This window comes from Nelumbo nucifera, chromosome 4, assembly GCF_055504915.1.
Source record: "Nelumbo nucifera cultivar China Antique chromosome 4, China Antique-T2T, whole genome shotgun sequence".
Classification (NCBI taxonomy): Eukaryota; Viridiplantae; Streptophyta; class Magnoliopsida; order Proteales; family Nelumbonaceae; genus Nelumbo; species Nelumbo nucifera.
Genome location: NC_142652.1, coordinates 42,043,112 through 42,061,897, shown reverse-complemented (window position 1 = coordinate 42,061,897; position 18,786 = coordinate 42,043,112). Strand labels below are relative to the sequence as shown.

At 34.7% G+C, this 18,786-nt stretch overlaps 1 protein-coding gene across 3 annotated transcripts; it reads left to right on the top strand.

The window, feature by feature from the left end:
* The first annotated feature begins 10,293 nt into the window (after positions 1-10,293).
* LOC104611031 (disease resistance protein RGA2-like) lies at positions 10,294-17,517 on the top strand. 3 transcript variants are annotated; one of them, XM_010277936.2, is made up of 5 exons: positions 10,294-13,700; positions 15,377-15,626; positions 16,606-16,670; positions 16,885-17,003; positions 17,109-17,517. In XM_010277936.2, the coding sequence occupies exon 1, from the start codon at positions 10,480-10,482 to the stop codon at positions 13,660-13,662; it is 3,183 nt and encodes a 1,060-aa protein (XP_010276238.2). In that variant the 5' UTR covers positions 10,294-10,479; the 3' UTR covers positions 13,663-13,700; positions 15,377-15,626; positions 16,606-16,670; positions 16,885-17,003; positions 17,109-17,517. The 3 variants fall into 3 exon arrangements, with proteins under 3 accessions (XP_010276238.2, XP_010276240.2, XP_010276239.2); XM_010277938.2 differs by having other exon boundaries at positions 17,095-17,517; XM_010277937.2 differs by having other exon boundaries at positions 16,875-17,003.
* The last annotated feature ends 1,269 nt before the right edge of the window (positions 17,518-18,786 follow it).

Genomic DNA, 18,786 nt, shown 5'->3' with positions numbered 1-18,786 from the left:
TTTCAACAAGATCATTTTAGAAAACAGAATTCATTAATAAATTCAACGAACCCCATTTTTAGAGAAAATGGTAAAATATTTTAAACCATCTCTATGTTTTAGCAAATGAATTTAAACTTAGCTTACTGTTTGAAAAATCATTTAGGCTCAGTTTGAAAAATAATGGGTTTTAGGTAGTGGTTTTACTGGTTTAAATGGTCAAAACCAACATTCAATTGTCCAGCTTGATTTCATATTAAAAAAACAAAAAAAAGGATTTTCTTTTTTATTTTGATGAACTACTCTTTTACATTATTATTGTTAAGCAAATACATGGTAGGTGCATTTTGTCTTTAGCACAAGCAAGAAACAGAACCCCTCTGTTTTATTGTGACCCTTCATTACTCCTTTCTCCCTCTTTCATAGTAAATTCTTTAATTCTTTAATTTATTTAATTAATTAACAATATTAGCAATACATTATTTCCCAGTATTTATTAATTAATTACGGTATTTATTTAATTAAATACCATAATTAATAAAAAGTATTGTTACAAAAAATACATATAATATTATATTAAATAATTAAATAAATACCATAATTATTAAAAATTATTGTTAGTTAATGAATTACTAATTAAGTATACCAAAATACCGTTAATTAATTAATACTATTTTCATAAGTACTGCTTATTAATTAAACAAATTAAATAATTAAATAAATACCATAATTAATGACAAAAATATCATTAAAAAAATACTGTAATTAATTATGGTATTTACTTATTTATTTTAGGTCTTTTGGTAATTTTGGTAAGCTTGGGGTATTTTAGTTAATTAGGGTTTAAAGAGGCCAAAACAAAATTCTAATCTCGTGGTGGGTATTTTGAGTTAGAAAAATGAAGGGTGGAGATGGATTTTAGTATATAAAGTGGTTTTGCGTGTACAAGTCAATAAGATTGGCTAAAATGGAATCTTTCTATATGGATGGCAAACAAGGGTATTTTTTGCTAAAATTTTATAGGGTGGGGTTTTTACGCATTTTGAATCGATTAGTGGGGTCAGATTCACCTAAATAGGCTTGGATTAGGCAGATCTAGAGGAGTAGTGATTCAATTAATTTATTAACTTTAAAACAAAATCTTGGTGTGATGGAGGGGGAAATGATGAAATTTTTTGTTGAAATTTGGCAGGGTGGTGTTTTTGAACATTATGGGTTGATTGTTAGGGTCATACTGGCCCAATTATGCTGAGAAAGAGCAGATTTAGAAATGAGCTAATTTAGTCAATGTGAAGCTTTCAAAAGAAATTTTAGTGTAATGGAGGCAAACAAAGGTATTTAGGTGTCTAGGATCTTATGGAAGCATCTGATTGATTTTGGAGGGCCAAAATCATGAAAATTTATGGGTAGACGTTTTAGGTGTGTCTAGGTTTCAATTATATGGTCTAATTGATTCAGAGGTGTTAGGATCAAGGAAATTTGGGTTGTAGATGCTTCAGGCTAATTAGGGGGTTTGAAAGGGAATCTTGGTTTGATAAAAGAATAAACAGAGAGGAATCTTGGGTTTTAATTAATTGATGGTGAGTTCACTCATAGAAATTTAGTTTTTTATGGTATTAGAGCCAGACTTCTCCATGTCAAGCTCCACTTCAATATTTGCTACTACAACCCAGCCAACTAGCATTATTGTGAATTTGAAACTCCCATCTATGATAAGTCATTTGGTTTCTGTTAAGATAGATTACACAAACCATTTGTTGTGGTGATCTCAATTTGTTGTTGTGCTAAAAGGTTTTAAGGTTATGAGTTATATAGATAAAACCATTACCCCACCCACAAAGACTATTAATGAGAATGGTTGTTCATAAACGTTATCAGACTTTTAGGATTGATGACTACAAAAACAAACAAAAGACTTTTGATGGAAAAGGTAAAAACCAAATCCCTTTCAAGGAGTCAAATGTCATATATGTCACAAGCTAAACCATACAACCTACAAGTGTAGAGCCAGGTTTAACAGATTTTCATTCAGAAAAGAACTCCCCTACTACATATACTACTTCTATAGGGTCAGTGATTGACAATAGTTGGTACTCAAATTCAGGTGCTAGCCATCATATGTCAGCTGATCTTGCCAATTTGCACTTGCAATCTAAATACTGTAGGCTAGAACAAATCACTATTGGAAAATGAGAAGGTTTGTCAATTAAACACACTAGGTTTGCTATTATTTCTTCACCATCACATTCCTTTGTTTTGAATGATATTTTTCATGTACCTAAGATTTGCAAAAACTTGTTGTCAGTATCTAAATTTGCTAAAGATAATAATTGTTACTTTGAATTTCACTAAGACAAATTCTTTGTGAATGATCAACAAACAAGGAAAGTCATATTGTAGGGGTGCAGCAGAGATGGTCTTTATGAGTTACAAGCAGAAGCAAGTAGAGTATCTAATCAAGACCCTCCTCTCTCAACATTCTTGTGAGCTCCGGGAAGCTCATGGCTAGCTCAAAATGGTTTGGAGTCGCCACCCATTTTTTAGAGGAAATGGGCCCTCATTTTCAGTTATGAAAAAAATTGATTTGAGTCTTTGATAGAGACTCTATTTTCCATGGGAAAGGTATACAATCAAGAGATTTTGGATTCCAAGGATCAGGAAAGGGAAGCTATTAGGCACCCCTCTCTCCAAGCTGCTATAGCAGCCCGATATGGGAGTTATTCAGACTCAGCTTCAAACAGAAATCGTTGCAATAATTTCTTAGATCCAGAGGAACATGCTTTCAACTTCTCCTAGGACTGATTTTGAGGTGATGTTATCGGGTCTTAGGTACTAATTTTCCTAAGGCCCTCGCCTCTCTGCCTCTACTCTCAGTCAAGAAGGAATTGCAAGTCAAGTTTCTTCAACATTTCACAACCTCAAGCAACCCAGAAAAACTAAAAAAGAGACTCACCTTTTTGTATGTACCTTGTCGGAACATTTCCAATAGCTAAAAGGACTTCAAACGAAACTTGAGTAAGGCATAAAACTAAGTTGAGCTTTTTGGTGTTAAGTTTCGAATACAGGAGATGAGGCTTTGGTTTGACTTTATGGACTTCGGGATTTTAAGTAGAACATGTGGGTTACAGAAGTTGGAAAACTACCCTCTTCCCCTCTTCTTCTTCTCTTTTCTATGGCCTCTCTTAGGTTTCCTTTCCTCCCTCTCTTCCGTCCCCCCCCCCCCCCCCAAGCTCGAGCTGGGCCTCCATTTAAAGAGAAAATGGAAGGAGATGGGCCTGAAATATGCTCAATTATAGTGTTTGTGATTGAGCAATTCTTTCACTAAAATAGGCAAAGATTCTTCAAAGAAATAGGTGTCCAATAAAACATTTTCTTCGATTTGGGGGTGGTTTTCATGGGTTTTGTGCGTCCAATGGGAGTTTGGGGTGTGCCAGACATTGCAGTCTCGTATTTGGGACTTACAATGGCAGAAAATGAACTTTTCAAAGCTACTTTGTCTTTTCTAGGTCTTAAGTAGGGGTCTGTTTGGTATTTTGAGCTTTTTGGGTCTATTAGGCCTTGTTTGAATGGCCCAGGTGTTCTAATGGGTCAAGAATGGGTTTGACATAATCATCACCCTTTTAAGACTTCAGGTTGGGACAAATGACGTGATAATTTGATCTGGTGTGTCAAAATGGTATATTTTTAGTTTAACGATCAAACGAATGAGTCTAGTCGTGAAATTTGGTGTCTTGGGGTTTTTTGGGCCTTTGAACACAGTGGTGATGTCGGATTGGACAAATGGGGTCGGGATGATGGAGATATGTGGTTGACAAGTTCGGATGTACGTGATTTGCTAAAATAGAATCTTTATTTGATGAAGGGTCAAATGGAGGAATTTTGGGATGAAATTTGGTGGGTTGGCACTTTTGATTATTCTGAATCTAATGCATGTAATGGATCTTTGATCAGGGGTGCAGATTGATTGATTTAGTTCAAATAATGGTCTTATCTTATGGAATCTTACTTTTTCAGCAGTCAAACGGAAGTGTTTGGTCGTGAGATTTGACACGCTAGGGTTTTCTGGGTCTCTGAACATAGTGGTGAAGTCTGATTTGTCATGTGAGGTTGGGATGATGGATGGTAGGATCTAATTAAGGAGATTCATTGGAATAGGATCTAGGCTTGACAGTGGGGTTAAACAAGGGAATTTTGAGCTATAATTTGGTAGGTAAGCATGGATTTGGGTGAGAAGTCAAGTGGATGGTTCTGATTTGAGAAATATATGGTCGATCTTCATAATCATTCTGGGCCATCCAAATGGGATCTTGATGTTTTTGCGGTTGGTTGTTGAAGATTCATGGTGGGATTTGCTAGTTAATTGTTTCCTAATGATCTTGAGGTGATGAATATGTTGGATTTGATTTTAAGGAGTTGGAGTTTGCATAGATCGGGGCCGTTAAAAAAGGAAGTTGGCATGATGAACGAAAAAAACTATGTAGTTTAGTCATGAAAATTGACGTGTAACTAAGTTGTAGTCTTTCAAGTCTGGGGATGATGTTTGATTAAGGTTCTTGTTTGTCTTGTGGATTGTGTCAAAAGAGGGTTTTTCTGGTTTGGAATTGGTCTGGTTGTGTTTCAAGTTTTTGGAGTGCAAAAGGGGAGTACAAAGAGGTAGGGTAAAGGGACCTAGCAAAAATTGGGTGGTAACAATTCTTAGGTGTTAGAACTTCAATGAATAAATGGCATGAGTGGTTGGGTCATTGTGCACCTCGCATTGTGAGGCATATTCTCAACTCCAGTTCATTGCCGGTGTCTACTAATAAAAGAATGGATTTTTGCTATGCGTGTCCTTTTGTCTCTTGGCAAAAGCCATAAGTTACCATTTACAATTAGTGACTTATTGTTTTGTTATGTTTGGGGAGCATCTCCTATAACTTCTGTCCACGGATTTAAATGCTATCTTCTCTTTGTTGATGCCCATTCTAGATATAAATAGATTTTTCCACTTGTTTAGAAATCAGATACTCTTGACACTTTTGTCAAATTTAAGTTGTAAGTTGAGAATTATTTCAATACCAAGATTAAATCTATTCAAACATATGAAGTAGGAGAGTTTGTCAAATCTAAATCTTTTCTGAATCAATGTGGCACCTTGCATTGTTTTTCTTGTCCTCACACCCAAGAACAAAATGGCCATGTTGAGAGATGACATACACAAATAGTTGAAATGGGTATGACCGTACTAGAAAAATCTGGTGTCCCAAAGAATTATTGGTGGGAAGCATTTCAGACATCTATTTTCATTGCTAACCGACTTCCTACAAAAATTCTTACTATGAAATCTCCTTGAGAGGTATTATACCATAGTATACCTAATTATAGCACGTTGAAAGTTGCACTTGTTATCCTCTTCTTTGACCTTACAATAGGCATAAACTAGAAGCTCGTTCTGTTACTTGTGTATTTATGGGATATCCTAAAGGCTATAGTGGGTATATATGTTTGCACCTTCCTACGGGCAGAGTTTTTATTTCACGACATGTTTAGTTTGATGAAGATACATTTTTCTTCATGTCTAGTTGTGAAACTCTGGTTGCTTCTAACTCTTCTTCTTCTATACAAGTCTGTACCACAACTATTGAATCTCCTCTTATCGTTGAAGTTTTACTATGCAATACTATATCATCTACTTCCTCTATTATGAATGACCATAATTCAGTTGCTTCTCCTATTTCAAGTGATAATGTTTCTCCTTCTCCTGTTGTCATATCATCAAGTTCTATTAATTCTCATTTTGAAGTCACTCCTGAGGTTACTATTGTAGGAGCTGCTCCTACTCCACTACTTGTAACCAATCTACACCCTATAATTACTCGCGGAAAGGCTAGTATTTCTAAATCCAAAGTTTATTTTTCCTCTCATCACCCACTAGAAATCAATGATGGTGAGCCAACTTGTTTTAGTCTAACCAACAAAAGTGTTTAGTGGCGAAATGTAATGTTAGTAGAGATTGATGCCCTTCAACGAAATGGAACTTGGACTCCTGTTGCCCACACTAATGATATGGATCTCATTGGGTGTACGTGGGTTTTCAAAACCAAGAGAAACCTAGATGGCTCTATCAACCGTTATAAGGCATGCCTTATGGCTCAAGGTTACAATCAACAACTTGGGATTGATTTTACTAAAACATAAAGTCTAGTTATAAAGCCAGCTACTATACTCATTGTTCTTACAATTGCTTTGTCCAAGAATTGGACTATAAGGCAACTTGATATTCAAAATGTGTTCATGGTGATCTTGAAGAAAATGTTTACATGAAGCTCCTCGAGCTTGGTTTCAGAAACTTAGTACATTCTTACTTCAAGCTGGGTTTAGGGCATCTATAGTAGATACTTCTTTATTTATATTTAAACCTCCTACATGTATTATGTTTATACTCATCTATGTCTATGATATCATTATCACTGGTTCAGACTCCATTGTTGTATCAAATTTTATTGCTAACATGACCACCTCCTTTGCTGTTAAGGACTTGGGTTCTTTACATTTTTTTTCTTAGTTTTGAAGTGGTTTGCAACTCCAATAGCACTATTTTGTCTCAAAAATAAAACATAGTGAATCTTCTTTAGAAAGCTCAAATGGATGGTGCAAGACCTTATGGAACTCCCATGGCATCCACTTGTAAACTTCAACAGCACACTGGAGATGTTCTTCCAGCTAATCCTTCCTTATATAGGAGTGTCGTTGGTGCTTTGTAGTACTTAACCATAGCTCATCCTGACATAGCCTTTTTTGTCAACAAGGTATGTCAGTACATGCATGCTCCCACTACTGAGCATTGGAGTGCAATCAAGTGCATACTCAGATATTTGAAACACACTATTCATTATGGGATTTGTTTGGTCGTTGCTCCTCTTACCTCTCTTTGCCTTCATGCATTCTCAGATGTTGATTGGGCAGGAAGCCTGAATGACAGAAGATCTCATGGTGGTTTTTGTATCTACCTATGCCCCAATTTGATCTCATGGTCTTCCAAAAAGCAAGCTACCGTTTCTCAGTCCAACATGGAGTCTGAATACCAAAGCATAGCATGTGCTATTTCAAAATTACTTTGGCTTCAATCCTTACTTCGTGAACTTGTTATTCTTCCCGCTTCTCCTCTTGTCCTCTGGTGTGATAATCTTGGTGCGACGTATTTAACTACAAATCCTATTTTCCATGCTCGTACCAAGAATATAGAGATTGATTTCCACTTTGTTCGAGAGCATGTTGCTCGCAAGGCCTTGGATGTTCACTTCATTTCTAGTGTAGATCAGTGAATCGATAATTTTACTAAACCACTAAGGTCTTCTAGACTTTCTTTCTTAAGGAACAAGTTGATGGTGCATCCTCTCCCTATCTACTTGCGGAGGGCAGATAAGAATAGGAAGAGTTTGAATACAAGTCAGCCAAGTAACTCACAATTGAATAGATAAGTACAGTTTGAACTGATCTCCTAAATGCTCTCACTCCATAAATATTATCTCCTTATTTCACTCTATAATTCTTATCTTGTGCAGTTGTTCAACATTATCTATATCTTGTAATATGTACACATTATACAATGTATATATACATACATACATGCAACTCACTGTTTATAATTAATTGATAGTGAGTTCATTCATAGAAATTTAGTTTTTGTTTTAGATCTGTAGTAATTAACATATGAAGATAGAACTATTCAAAAAATATGTCAAGAATATTAAAAATATGAAAAACATTGAGATGATTGCAAAGCAACAACGATGAAGCCTTGATTAATCAAAATGTAAAATAATATTAATAATTCATCATAAATTCAAACAAAATGTAAAATAAAATTAACAATAATTAATCATAGCTTTCTTTTTTGAAAAGTGAGTAAAATAACATTAAAAGTCATGCATGAAAGAGTAATCCTTACAACTCTATCTTTCCCTCACTTTTCATTCATGTGTCGGATCTCTCTCCTCTCTTCTTCTTGGTTACCCCTCCTCCCGCATTACAATATATGTATATGAATTCTGATAGATATATGTGTCCATTAATATTTGATATTTTTCACTTTATAATTTGCTTTTCATGTTTTAGTTTTCGATATTTCATTACTATTAAGTTTTTATTTTTTAAGGGTAAATTACAAAGACCCCTTGTACTATGGGATCAATAACAAAGGCCTCCTCCATTATACAGATGATGGAAAGTGTTAAATTACCAAAATGCCCCACTAAAATTTTTCTATTTTCTTTTTCTTGCCCTTTTTATCTTAAAACCTATTTAACCTAGGAAATGGACATCTTGTCCTGTACAGTGATTTTGTTTGTTTTAATTGCTGGTTATCTCCCCTTCCATGATCAAAACACCATGGTCATGTACAAGAAGATTTATAAGGGCAAGTTCTGGTGCCCTTACTGGTTCACCCCGAAGCTAATCATTGGCTCAAGAAGGGATTCAGAGTTATTAATTTTAGTGACTATAACGAAAAACCCTAAACTGCTTTTTTGGGAAGCCTGACGATGTACTGGTTTTCATGCTCCAAATGCTCTGCGTCGTGGCCATTAATGGCGGAAATGTTGGTGTCCTCCTTGCTTCTCCTCCAATTCTTTTAAATTTCATAGTCCCCCATGCTTCTCTCCGCCTTCACATGGCATGTTTTCCTGTTTATCCGAAAAAATATATATATACAAAACTTCCCTTGTCTTCTAACGTAGTTTGAATTATTATTCAAACATAGATTTCTCATTTCTCAAGCAAAACCAGGTCAGAGATTTCTTCATCAGTCTTTAGCCACCGTTCTCAGGTAACAACTTAGGGCCCACCCTAGTAATAATTGGAAGGAAGTTGGTACTTGTTTATTTCCTTTTGATAGGCTAGCATTTATGCAGGTCCCCAGCTGATAATAATTGGAAGCAAGTGGGCATTTGTTTCTTTCCTTTTGATAGGCTAATCTGGCAGTTGGGCCAATTGGCAGCTGCAGCCGATCGACATATCAACCAGTACAATTGGGCTAATCGGCAGCCCATCAAGATTCTATCCCAAGTCTTCCTTACAACCAACAGGAGACCTTATCAACCAGTACAACTCAGTCATCAAGATTTTTATTTAATGTGCCTTTCCACCAATCCATTTTTTTGCTTATTGTATGCAATTCCTTTTAAAATATGTGTTAGTAGGAATGGAGAATGGAGAATTTCCCAACAAATAATGAACTTTATTGCGAAGGCCACCACTCTAGATCCTCGGAGCTATGGGCATAAAAACACCAATAATCTGTCTCCCTAAAATATGAATCCAATATTTTTTTTCCTTGGAACGAAAAACTTAGCTGATCATATTTCTTCTCAACTTCTGAATCCAATGAATCAAAGAAATGGAATTTTGATGCGCAACCATATTATTTTACAAAACAAAACTCATTAAATTCATCAAACCCCATTTTTATAGAAAATGGTAAATATTTAAATTATCTCTATGTTTTAGCAAATGGACTAAAACTTAGCCTATTGTTCGAAAAATCTCTTCAAATGCTCTCAAGTTTTTTTTTTTTTTTTTGACAATTGACACCAATATCAATTTTGCCCTCTAGTGTTCTTTAAATTTTTAAAATAAAACTAAAGAGATCCAAAATTTCAATACCTCTACCTGTACATTGTCTCTGATGAAAATACTCGATGTGTTCCCACCATTCATTAACAAAGAGATTCTAGAGCAGCCTCAACAGTTTTCAGTCACGGGATTTTCTTTTAGCAGTGTGGAACCACAAAATGAATGATTTGAAAATTGGAAATATTATATTAATCACATGGCATCACATGCGAGCAGATATATCGAAAAGAAACGACAAAATGAAATGAATTCTGGGGATAATATATAGGAACATCAATATGCATGACACAATGAAAACTTGAAAAAGTGAAATCAGGGTCTTTGCACAAAACCAATTGCGGCATTCTCATATTTATTTATAAAAAAAAAAATTATATTATAATCCAAAAATAAAATGGTAGATAAAAATGTCCTTAATTTATTGTCCCTTTGGCAGAAGGCAGAAGCAATGGCAAAAAAAACCAAAGGGTGGTGTCATTCGAGTTTTCAGCATTCTCTCCTCTTGATGAGATTAGTTCGGTCAACATTGTAGTACTAATAATGGACAGGACTGTTGAATGGCTGAATCATAACAGGAGCTGGTTTTAAGCTCATGGGTTTTATGTAGTGGTTTTGCTGGTTTCAATGATCAAAATTAACCTTCCATTCTCCAGCGTCATTTCAGGTTAAAAAACAAAAAAATAAAAGTTTTTTTCTAATTTTTATGAACTGGTAGTTTTCATGGTAGGTGAATACATGGTAGGTGCATTTTGTCTTTAGCACAAACAAGAAACAACACCCATCTGTTTTCTTGTGACCCTTCGTTATAAAAGCATCTTACACTCAAACAATACCCAACAATTCGTCTGGCATTTTGTTTTTTCCGTTCATCCCTCCAATTTGATCGATATGGCTGAAGCGATTGCATCCCTTATCTCAGAGAAACTAACCCAGTTTATCCAACAAGAAGTAGAGCTGATTGTTGGAGTTAAAGAAGAGGCTGGAAAACTCTTCAATGCACTTGAGATAATTAAGGCGGTGCTTAAGGATGCAGAGGAGAGGCAATTAAAAGAAGAGCCAGTGAAAGCTTGGCTACGACGTCTCAAAGATGTAGCTTACGACATTGACGATTTGGTGGACGAATGGAGCACGGAGGTTTCGAAATCAGAAGCACAAGGAGATGATAATGCTTCCATGAGCGTGGTGAGAAAGGTACGTTCAACCATAAGCTTGTACTCTCATTGTTTGTGTTTCAAACAAGCATGTCTCCGGCATAACTTTGGCCATAGAATAAAGGATGTAAACACAAGGGTAGATGAGATTTTAAATGAAAAAGATAGATTTGGGTTCAAAATCCACAACAACACAAGGGAGGAAGCGATCAGTAGACCAGAAACTAGACAAACCAGTTCTTTGATTGACATATCCAGCACAATAGGTCGGGATTCAGAGAAAGAACTAATAGTGAGCAAATTGTTGAGTGAGGGCAAGGGTAGTCGGGAGGAAAGGAGCTTCTCAGTCCCCATCATCTCCATAGTTGGTATGGGAGGCTTAGGCAAGACAACTCTTGCCCAGCTAGTTTTCAACGATGAGAGGATAACTACTGCCCATTTCAAGAATAAAATTTGGGTATGTGTGTCTGAGCCTTTTGATAAAGTAAGGATTGCCAAGGAGATTGTTAAAGCCATTGACAAGGAGATTCAAATTGATAATGATATTTCATGGGAAGCATTACATAATCTGTTGAGCAATTCCCTTGAAAATAGGTTCTACCTACTTGTTCTAGATGACATGTGGACCGAGGATGAGTTCGATTGGGAACCCTTAAAGCTTTCCCTCAACCGTGGTATACAGGGTAGTAGGATTCTAGTCACAACACGCAAGACAAAAGTTGCAGAGATGTTAGGCACAACTTACCTCCATAATTTGGAGGTATTGTCTGACCAAGACTGTTGGTCATTGATAAGTAGTATAGCATTAGTGGGAAAAACAAAAGAAGAGTGTGAAATGTTGAAAGGCATTGGCATGGAAATTGCACAGAAATGTAAAGGCTTGCCTCTCTCAGTGAAGTCCATTGGAGGGCTTTTGCGCTTCAAGAAACCAACAAAACAAGATTGGCAAGATGTGTTGTCAAGCAGCATATGGGAATTAGATAAAATTAGGCAAGATGTTTTGCCAGCTCTTTTGTTGAGCTATTATGATTTGCCCTCGCAGTTAAAACAATGTTTTGCATATTGTGCCATATTTCCCAAAGATTACCAGATTGGTAAGGATCAGTTGATCAAGTTATGGATGGCACAAGGTTTTCTTGAATACAGTTCATCACAAAGAACATTGGAAAGGAGAGGTGAAGATTACTTTGATATTTTGTCTGTGCGATCATTTTTCCAAGAATTTCATACAGTTCGTGAAAAGACATATTGGTGCAAGATGCATGATTTGGTACACGATTTTGCTCAACTTCTCACGGAAAGGGAATGCTATGTATTAGACATTGGCAACAACATCACGCAAGAGCCGAGGTACAAAGATGCCCGCCACATAACTTATATAGGAAATGATGATGATGATGGTAATGATCTGAAGGAGAAGACCATCCCCTTGTCCATTTACAAGGCAATGAAGCTAAGAACTCTACAACTCCCTCAAAAAGTATGTGGATTCTCCGGTTTAATCGATAAATTAACATGTCTAAGGGCATTAGCTCTGGGAGGCACTTGTCTTCAGGAATTACCAAGCAAGATAGAGATGTTGATACATCTAAGATACCTTAATTTATCAGATACCGAACTGAAAGATTTGCCTGAAACATTGAGTAATCTACATAATTTGCAGATTTTGGAGCTTAATAATTGTTCAAAGCTTTGCAAAATTCCCAAAGGAATTGGAAAATTGACTAAAATGAGACACCTTGAAATTAAGGGTACTAAAAATTTGCACTACTTACCAAGAAGCATTGGTAGATTAAGTTCCCTGTGCACATTATCTAAATTCATTATAGGTGGGGGTGGAGGGGGATGTACAATTAAGGAACTAAATGACCTCAAGTTCCTTCAAGGGGAACTAGAAATAAGTGGATTGGGAAGAGTAAAAAGTGAAAATGAGGCTAATGTTGCAGACTTAAAGAACAGAGAAAACATGAGCAACCTGGTATTACGCTTTGATGGCCATGATGATGAAGATGACAACTTGAAAGAGAGGAAGATGGAAAGCGTACTTGAGGGTCTCCAACCACACAAAAACTTGAAGGAGTTGACAATATATGGTTACATGGGGAACAAGTTAGCAAGTTGGATGGTGAGAGATGATGGGTTGCCTAATCTCCGGTTTCTGCGCTTATATGCATGTAAAAATTTGTGCAAGTTGCCCCCTTCTCTGGGAAATCTACCATTTCTTAGACGTCTATGGATAGGTGGTATGGATAAAATAAAACACATGGACATCCATATGTTTTTCGGAGTCGATTGGGCTGATGTTGCTCAAACCGGTGATGGGGCTAAGAAAGCATTCCCAAATTTAGGCAGCCTTCAAATCGGTGGAATGAAAAATTTGGAAGATTGGGATCTTGGTATGGGAGAATTTGATGGTAGAGAAACGAATTCCATTACTTTCATGCAACATCTTTGTGATTTGAATCTTTCTGATTGCCCTAAGTTAAAAGTGCTGCCCCCTCTCATTTTCTATAAAAAAGCAGCACTGCATATAAGAGATTGTCCTCAGTTGACTTGGACACCATCCTCATCTGGACTTCTACAACACCTTCACCGTTTGGACTTAATTGGGAATGCAGAAGCATTTTTAAGGTCATTACCATCAGATAATAAGATCGATAATTTAACAATACGGTTCTCACCTATCAAGTCACTTCACAATGTTTTTGGGAAGTTTCACACACTCGAAGAGTTGTCTATCATTCGTTGCGAGTACATTGATTCTATACCTGACGAGTTGCAGCATCTCTCCTCGCTACAAAAATTGTATATCTATAAATGCCCTCTACTGGAAGAACGTGGCAGAAAGGAAGTAGGAGAGGACTGGAAGAATATATGCCACATCCCCCACATTGAAATCAATGGAAGAAGAATCCAATGACAGATTCAGCAGCAAAGCAGCATCAATTATGACTAAAGGTAAAGGCATTTTACCTCATGGAATTCCCTTTCCTTTATTTTCCAGTCAAAGTCAACAAATAGATTTCTCATAAACGTATTAACAAATCAGGTGGTATTTATGAAAGTACATGGGTGGATTTTGATTGACCAAAGCTCTTTGCGGTATCATGTACACTTTTTGGCATCATAGGTTTTCTCAAACATTTCAAAAAGAAAAGGAATTATATATAATAACCAAATACTGAATTTCAATTATTCTAAACATTTAACAAGTTATCTCTCTTCCCTAGTTTTTTTTTTTTTTTTAGTTAAGGAAAATCACCAGAACTTCATACATTATATTATTTATAAACAACGACTAAAAGTTACCAAAATGTCAAACTACTAAGGGGGTGTTGTATACAGTGAATTGTTTTTAATTTCTTGTTGCAGTTCCAAAAAAAAAAAAAAAAATTAAAACCATTTCATTTGAAAACAGATTGTTTCTTAGAACTAAAATACAAGAAACATGTTCTTGGTTGTTTATGTGTCTTCTGTTTTCAAAACTGAAATAAAAAACATGTTCTTGAATTATTTGATCCAGGTCCAATTAATTTCATCCCCATTCAAATAATTTTTGTCATACTTGTGGCAATTGACCTAGATTTCTAGGGTTCGTAAACACCTATAAATGTGACTTTTGAGTCAATAATCTATGATCTTAGAGATAAGATTAGTTGAACGCTTTTAACTGTTCAGAAGGCTGTGGAATCAATAATAATGTTTCACACCAGTGATAAAATACATGAGACCCATAACCGTTCGATCTCTCAATGTGGGTCTCATGTATTTTATCATTGGCATGGAACATTACTATTGGTTCCATAGCCTGCTGAACAGCTAAAATGTTCAGTTCATCTGAATTTTACCAGAAGTACACAGAACTAAAGTGTAAAGCTCAACTTTAAACAGAACTAAAAGTTAATTACTTCATTAGTAATTTCCTTTCACTAAAATTATTTGGCAAAGTCATCCATACACAAACTTCTCTGGGCTATTTTTTATTTGAAAAACTATATAAAAACATTTTTCTTTTATTCCTTCCAAATCCTTCTTACACCATTCATCTATTATTACCAGAGATTGACCTTCAATGTGAGCCTTACATTCTTTGTAGTGTATACTTCTTTTTTATAGATAGTGGTGTGTTGAAAGTTAGTTTTGAGTGGATATTCTCTATTGGTAATTATGTGTTTAAAATTAGCACTTTTTTTGTGAAAAAAGATAAACACATGTATGAGGAAAATAGTCTTTTTTTGAGAGTGAAGAGTATTCACTTCTTGGATATTATTTTTCAAAAAAAAAAAAAAAAAATAGAATACCATGTGTTTGAATACTCATAATTTAGCCAAATTTACCTGTGACATTTACGCACTTACACTTGGCCTCTTTCACCATCTTTTTTATTACATGTACTGATAGAAAATTCCTTGCAACCAATTAGCCTTCGGACCACTTCAAAAAGATTATATATAGAACACCATCTGACTTGTTGCAGATGCTAGATCTCATTGAGATGATGCAATGTTCCACTTTCGTGGTATACAGTGCATTTATAACGGCTAGAAGAAAACAAATTTTTATATTTGGTATTTCTTGTAGAGGTGCTTATTAAGCTTTGCCATTTTTTTTTTCTTTCTTTTCTTTCACCACAGATGCAAGAAAAGACCATGGAAGAATGAAGATAATAATGGTTCAGCATAGATTTCAATCGAAGGTTGGACATGATCTCATTGATTACTGGTGTATAATAAGAATGGAAAACCCCACATTTAGAGGACTATTGCACACGAAGGATTGGATAGAGATGAAAAGAAGATTTTGACTCATGGACCCAAACTTGCCAAATCTGAGTTGGGTAATTAGATTGTTGCTTCCTCCAAGTACTGAAAAGCATGGTCTGAGGTATGTAATTTATCATTTACTTGCAAGATGTTGGTGATAGCTTATAAACAAATAGTGGACTATGGGATTGGCTTGGGTTAAGTGACACATGATTGTTATTTGCAGTCTGTGATCCTCAAAACTTAATAAATGGCAGATCTTCACAAGATCAGGACCATCAATGGATGAGTCCCACCTAAGAGAGAACTTACACAAAAAAACACCATAATCAGTTGTCTTCAGACAATTTGCTTCGTTCCTCAAAGAGACCTTGCCTATCTTTTTGGTTCAGAATTTTTAGAGCATTCAAAGAGTTTATCCCCCCTTGTTGAGTTCCAATTGGAGGGGGAATAAATATTTCTCCTTCAGCTCCAATTGTTGTAGTTCACTATTTGGACCCAAATAATTTTAAACCTGATTCATAAACTCATTTTAGGAATTCTCACATTGTGCTATGATTTTGGATATCTTGTTTTAGGCATATTTCTTTGATTGTACATATTGAGTTGCTGAGCCTACTGTTATGTAAGGCTTACTGCGTGTTGGCCTTCTAGCAGTGGGCATTATATGCGTTTCTGGTGTTTTTCTTTTTCTAATTGGTTGAATTGAAAATCAAGACTAATTACTGCAAATGGACTAGAGAAAATTACTGCCATCGATGCTGCTTTTTGTAGTCGGTGGACTACAAATTGAGAGTATTCCCCAAGTTATGGTTGTTCAATGTTGTGTCCTGCTCCATATTTGGACTGCAGTTTTGAAAATAGTCAGAATTGTTTGTGACACCATTGTAGTCCCTTCTTCCTAATCGAAAGAAAATGGAGAACAAGGACAATGACAGATCTATTTTTATTCTTTTTGCAAGTGGAAAACCCTTTGGCTGTGTTTGTTTTATTTTTAGTAGTTTAAGATTAGCTCAACTTGTATCTTCACACATTACATATAAGACTCCTCTGTTTTTCATCTTAAGAACTTGCTCATGTGAAGGTGATTCTGTTTTCAGATGCTCTGGTGGTGACTACATCTTCAGCAGCTTGCATAGCCGCCATCAACTCATACTATTCCGAGGTCTGTTCAATTGTCTTTCATTTATGTCCATCTCTGTTTTGGTTTGGATGCCCAACGTATCGTTCATTTCATGTTGATGAAAAATCTGCAGAAAGAAAAGCAGATAAAGGTTTTTTTAGTTCACTCTATCCCTTATAAGCACAACTTCTATTACTACCTTTGACAAATTTAACAATTTCTTCTCTTCCTTAATCTACCTTGGAGGCTTGGACAGGTGTAAGCCGAGTCACACATCATTCGGACCTTGTGATCTTGAATATTGGTCTCTTTAAAGAACGTAGGAGATTCAACCAAGAATTTTGAGAAGGGCATTTTGTAGTCGTATCCTATTCAGTAATCTCCTACCCTTCTTCTCTCTTTTTTTTTTTTTTTTTTTTGATTATCATGAACAACACAATTTTTTTATTCACTAAAACTGACTCAGGCTTATTTATGCAGGAACAAAAATGAAGTGTTGAAATCTAATGGGAAATTTTGGAAGGCTTCGTTATTGGTGAGGAAAGCATTATCGTGACAGCAAACAGGAAAAGCAAATTTCCAAAGCATAATCTGTCTCCAATGGACGTAGTTGCCTGTAAACCTGCCATCATTTTTCTTTTTGATTTAAAATTCAAGACATAGAAAATGTCGTCCAATCTATTTGTGGGCACTGGGCAGTCATATTTTCAAATCAAACACCAAATATTTGTGGGCATATTTTGCTTTTTCCGAAATTGGGTGGGAGTGTGTCAGATGGACGAACTCGGAAGAGAAACAAGCAGATCTGCTACAGGTTTGACCGTTAATTTGGTTAATTGACACTTGTACGACTTAATCGGTCCAATTCAATATTTTTAACGACCCTCTACATGCTATTCCCGTATTCCGTACACTAAAAGAGGGGCCCTCTCCATACACTATTTTGCTTTATATAAGAGAATAGCAAAGACATATATTATGCACAGGATTTGTCAAGAGAAATAGAACAATAAAAATTGATAACTATTATAAGAAAGGAATGCAATTTTGTTTAAAATGATTCATTGTTATTTTAGTAATTTGTTACAAAGATAATTTAGTAATTTGGGTTAATTATATTAATAATTTTAACAAAAATAATAAAAATTTATTATTTTATGTATATATATAGTATAATTATGTATACATATAAATACTATGTATAATTATATAAAGTTTATGTTGATAAATTTAATATTTTATATTCATATACAATTGTTATACATATATACTTTAAGAATAATTAGATTTTTTATCTTTTTAAAATTTTTGGTCATTTTATACACAATAAAATGGTTGTGGATTAAATTTGAATCCAATCCAAATCCGACATAATAATTAGATGCAGATGCGGATCTAGAGATTTTGCAATCGAATGTGGATGTGGATGCAATTGGATCTAATCAAAATTTCATCCATCTATAGTCTTACTATCCACGTTATGTGTGCACTTGGTACAGATTTGAGTTAGATCAAGCTCAAAACAAAATAGCAGCTTGAGCCTGAAAACTTGTGGGTCTAGCCAGGTTTGGGCTTAGTTCTACAAATGAGCATCCCTAAGTAGGAGCGAGTCTTATGACATTTATAATTAGACCATTATTAGTTTTATTATTTTAAATATTTTTTATAACATTTTAAGTGGAAGGCAAGTGGCTCATTTTATTACTTTTAATATTTTTAATTTTTATTATTAATTTTAATTATCCTATTAATATTACTTATTTTTAAATAGAATTCAAATGTATTTTAATTTTTAATTTATGAATTATTATTTTTTTAGTAATTTCATAATTTTTAGTAGTTGCCAGCGCTAAATTTTCATATTTTTATTAATTTTAGTTATTTGTTTTGAAAATATAATTTTATGACAATTAACTAGTATATCTATGAAAAGAAAGTATGAATTAAAACTTTAAGAATTATTTAAATATTATAATAAAATTATGTTTATTAAAAACGCAAAAAATATCATAGACTTAATAATATTCATATTATTAATAATTTTATACTTTTATGAAATTCATAACAAAATTCTGTAGTAACAATAAAAATTAAAATTTTACAAATTATTCAATTTAAATATTATTAAAACTATAGATATTTAAAATTAAAAAAAAAT

Bases quoted from the DNA above. Each gene is read 5' to 3' on its own strand.
- LOC104611031 (XM_010277936.2), top strand. From the start codon at position 10,480: ATGGCTGAAGCGATTGCATCCCTTATCTCAGAGAAACTAACCCAGTTT.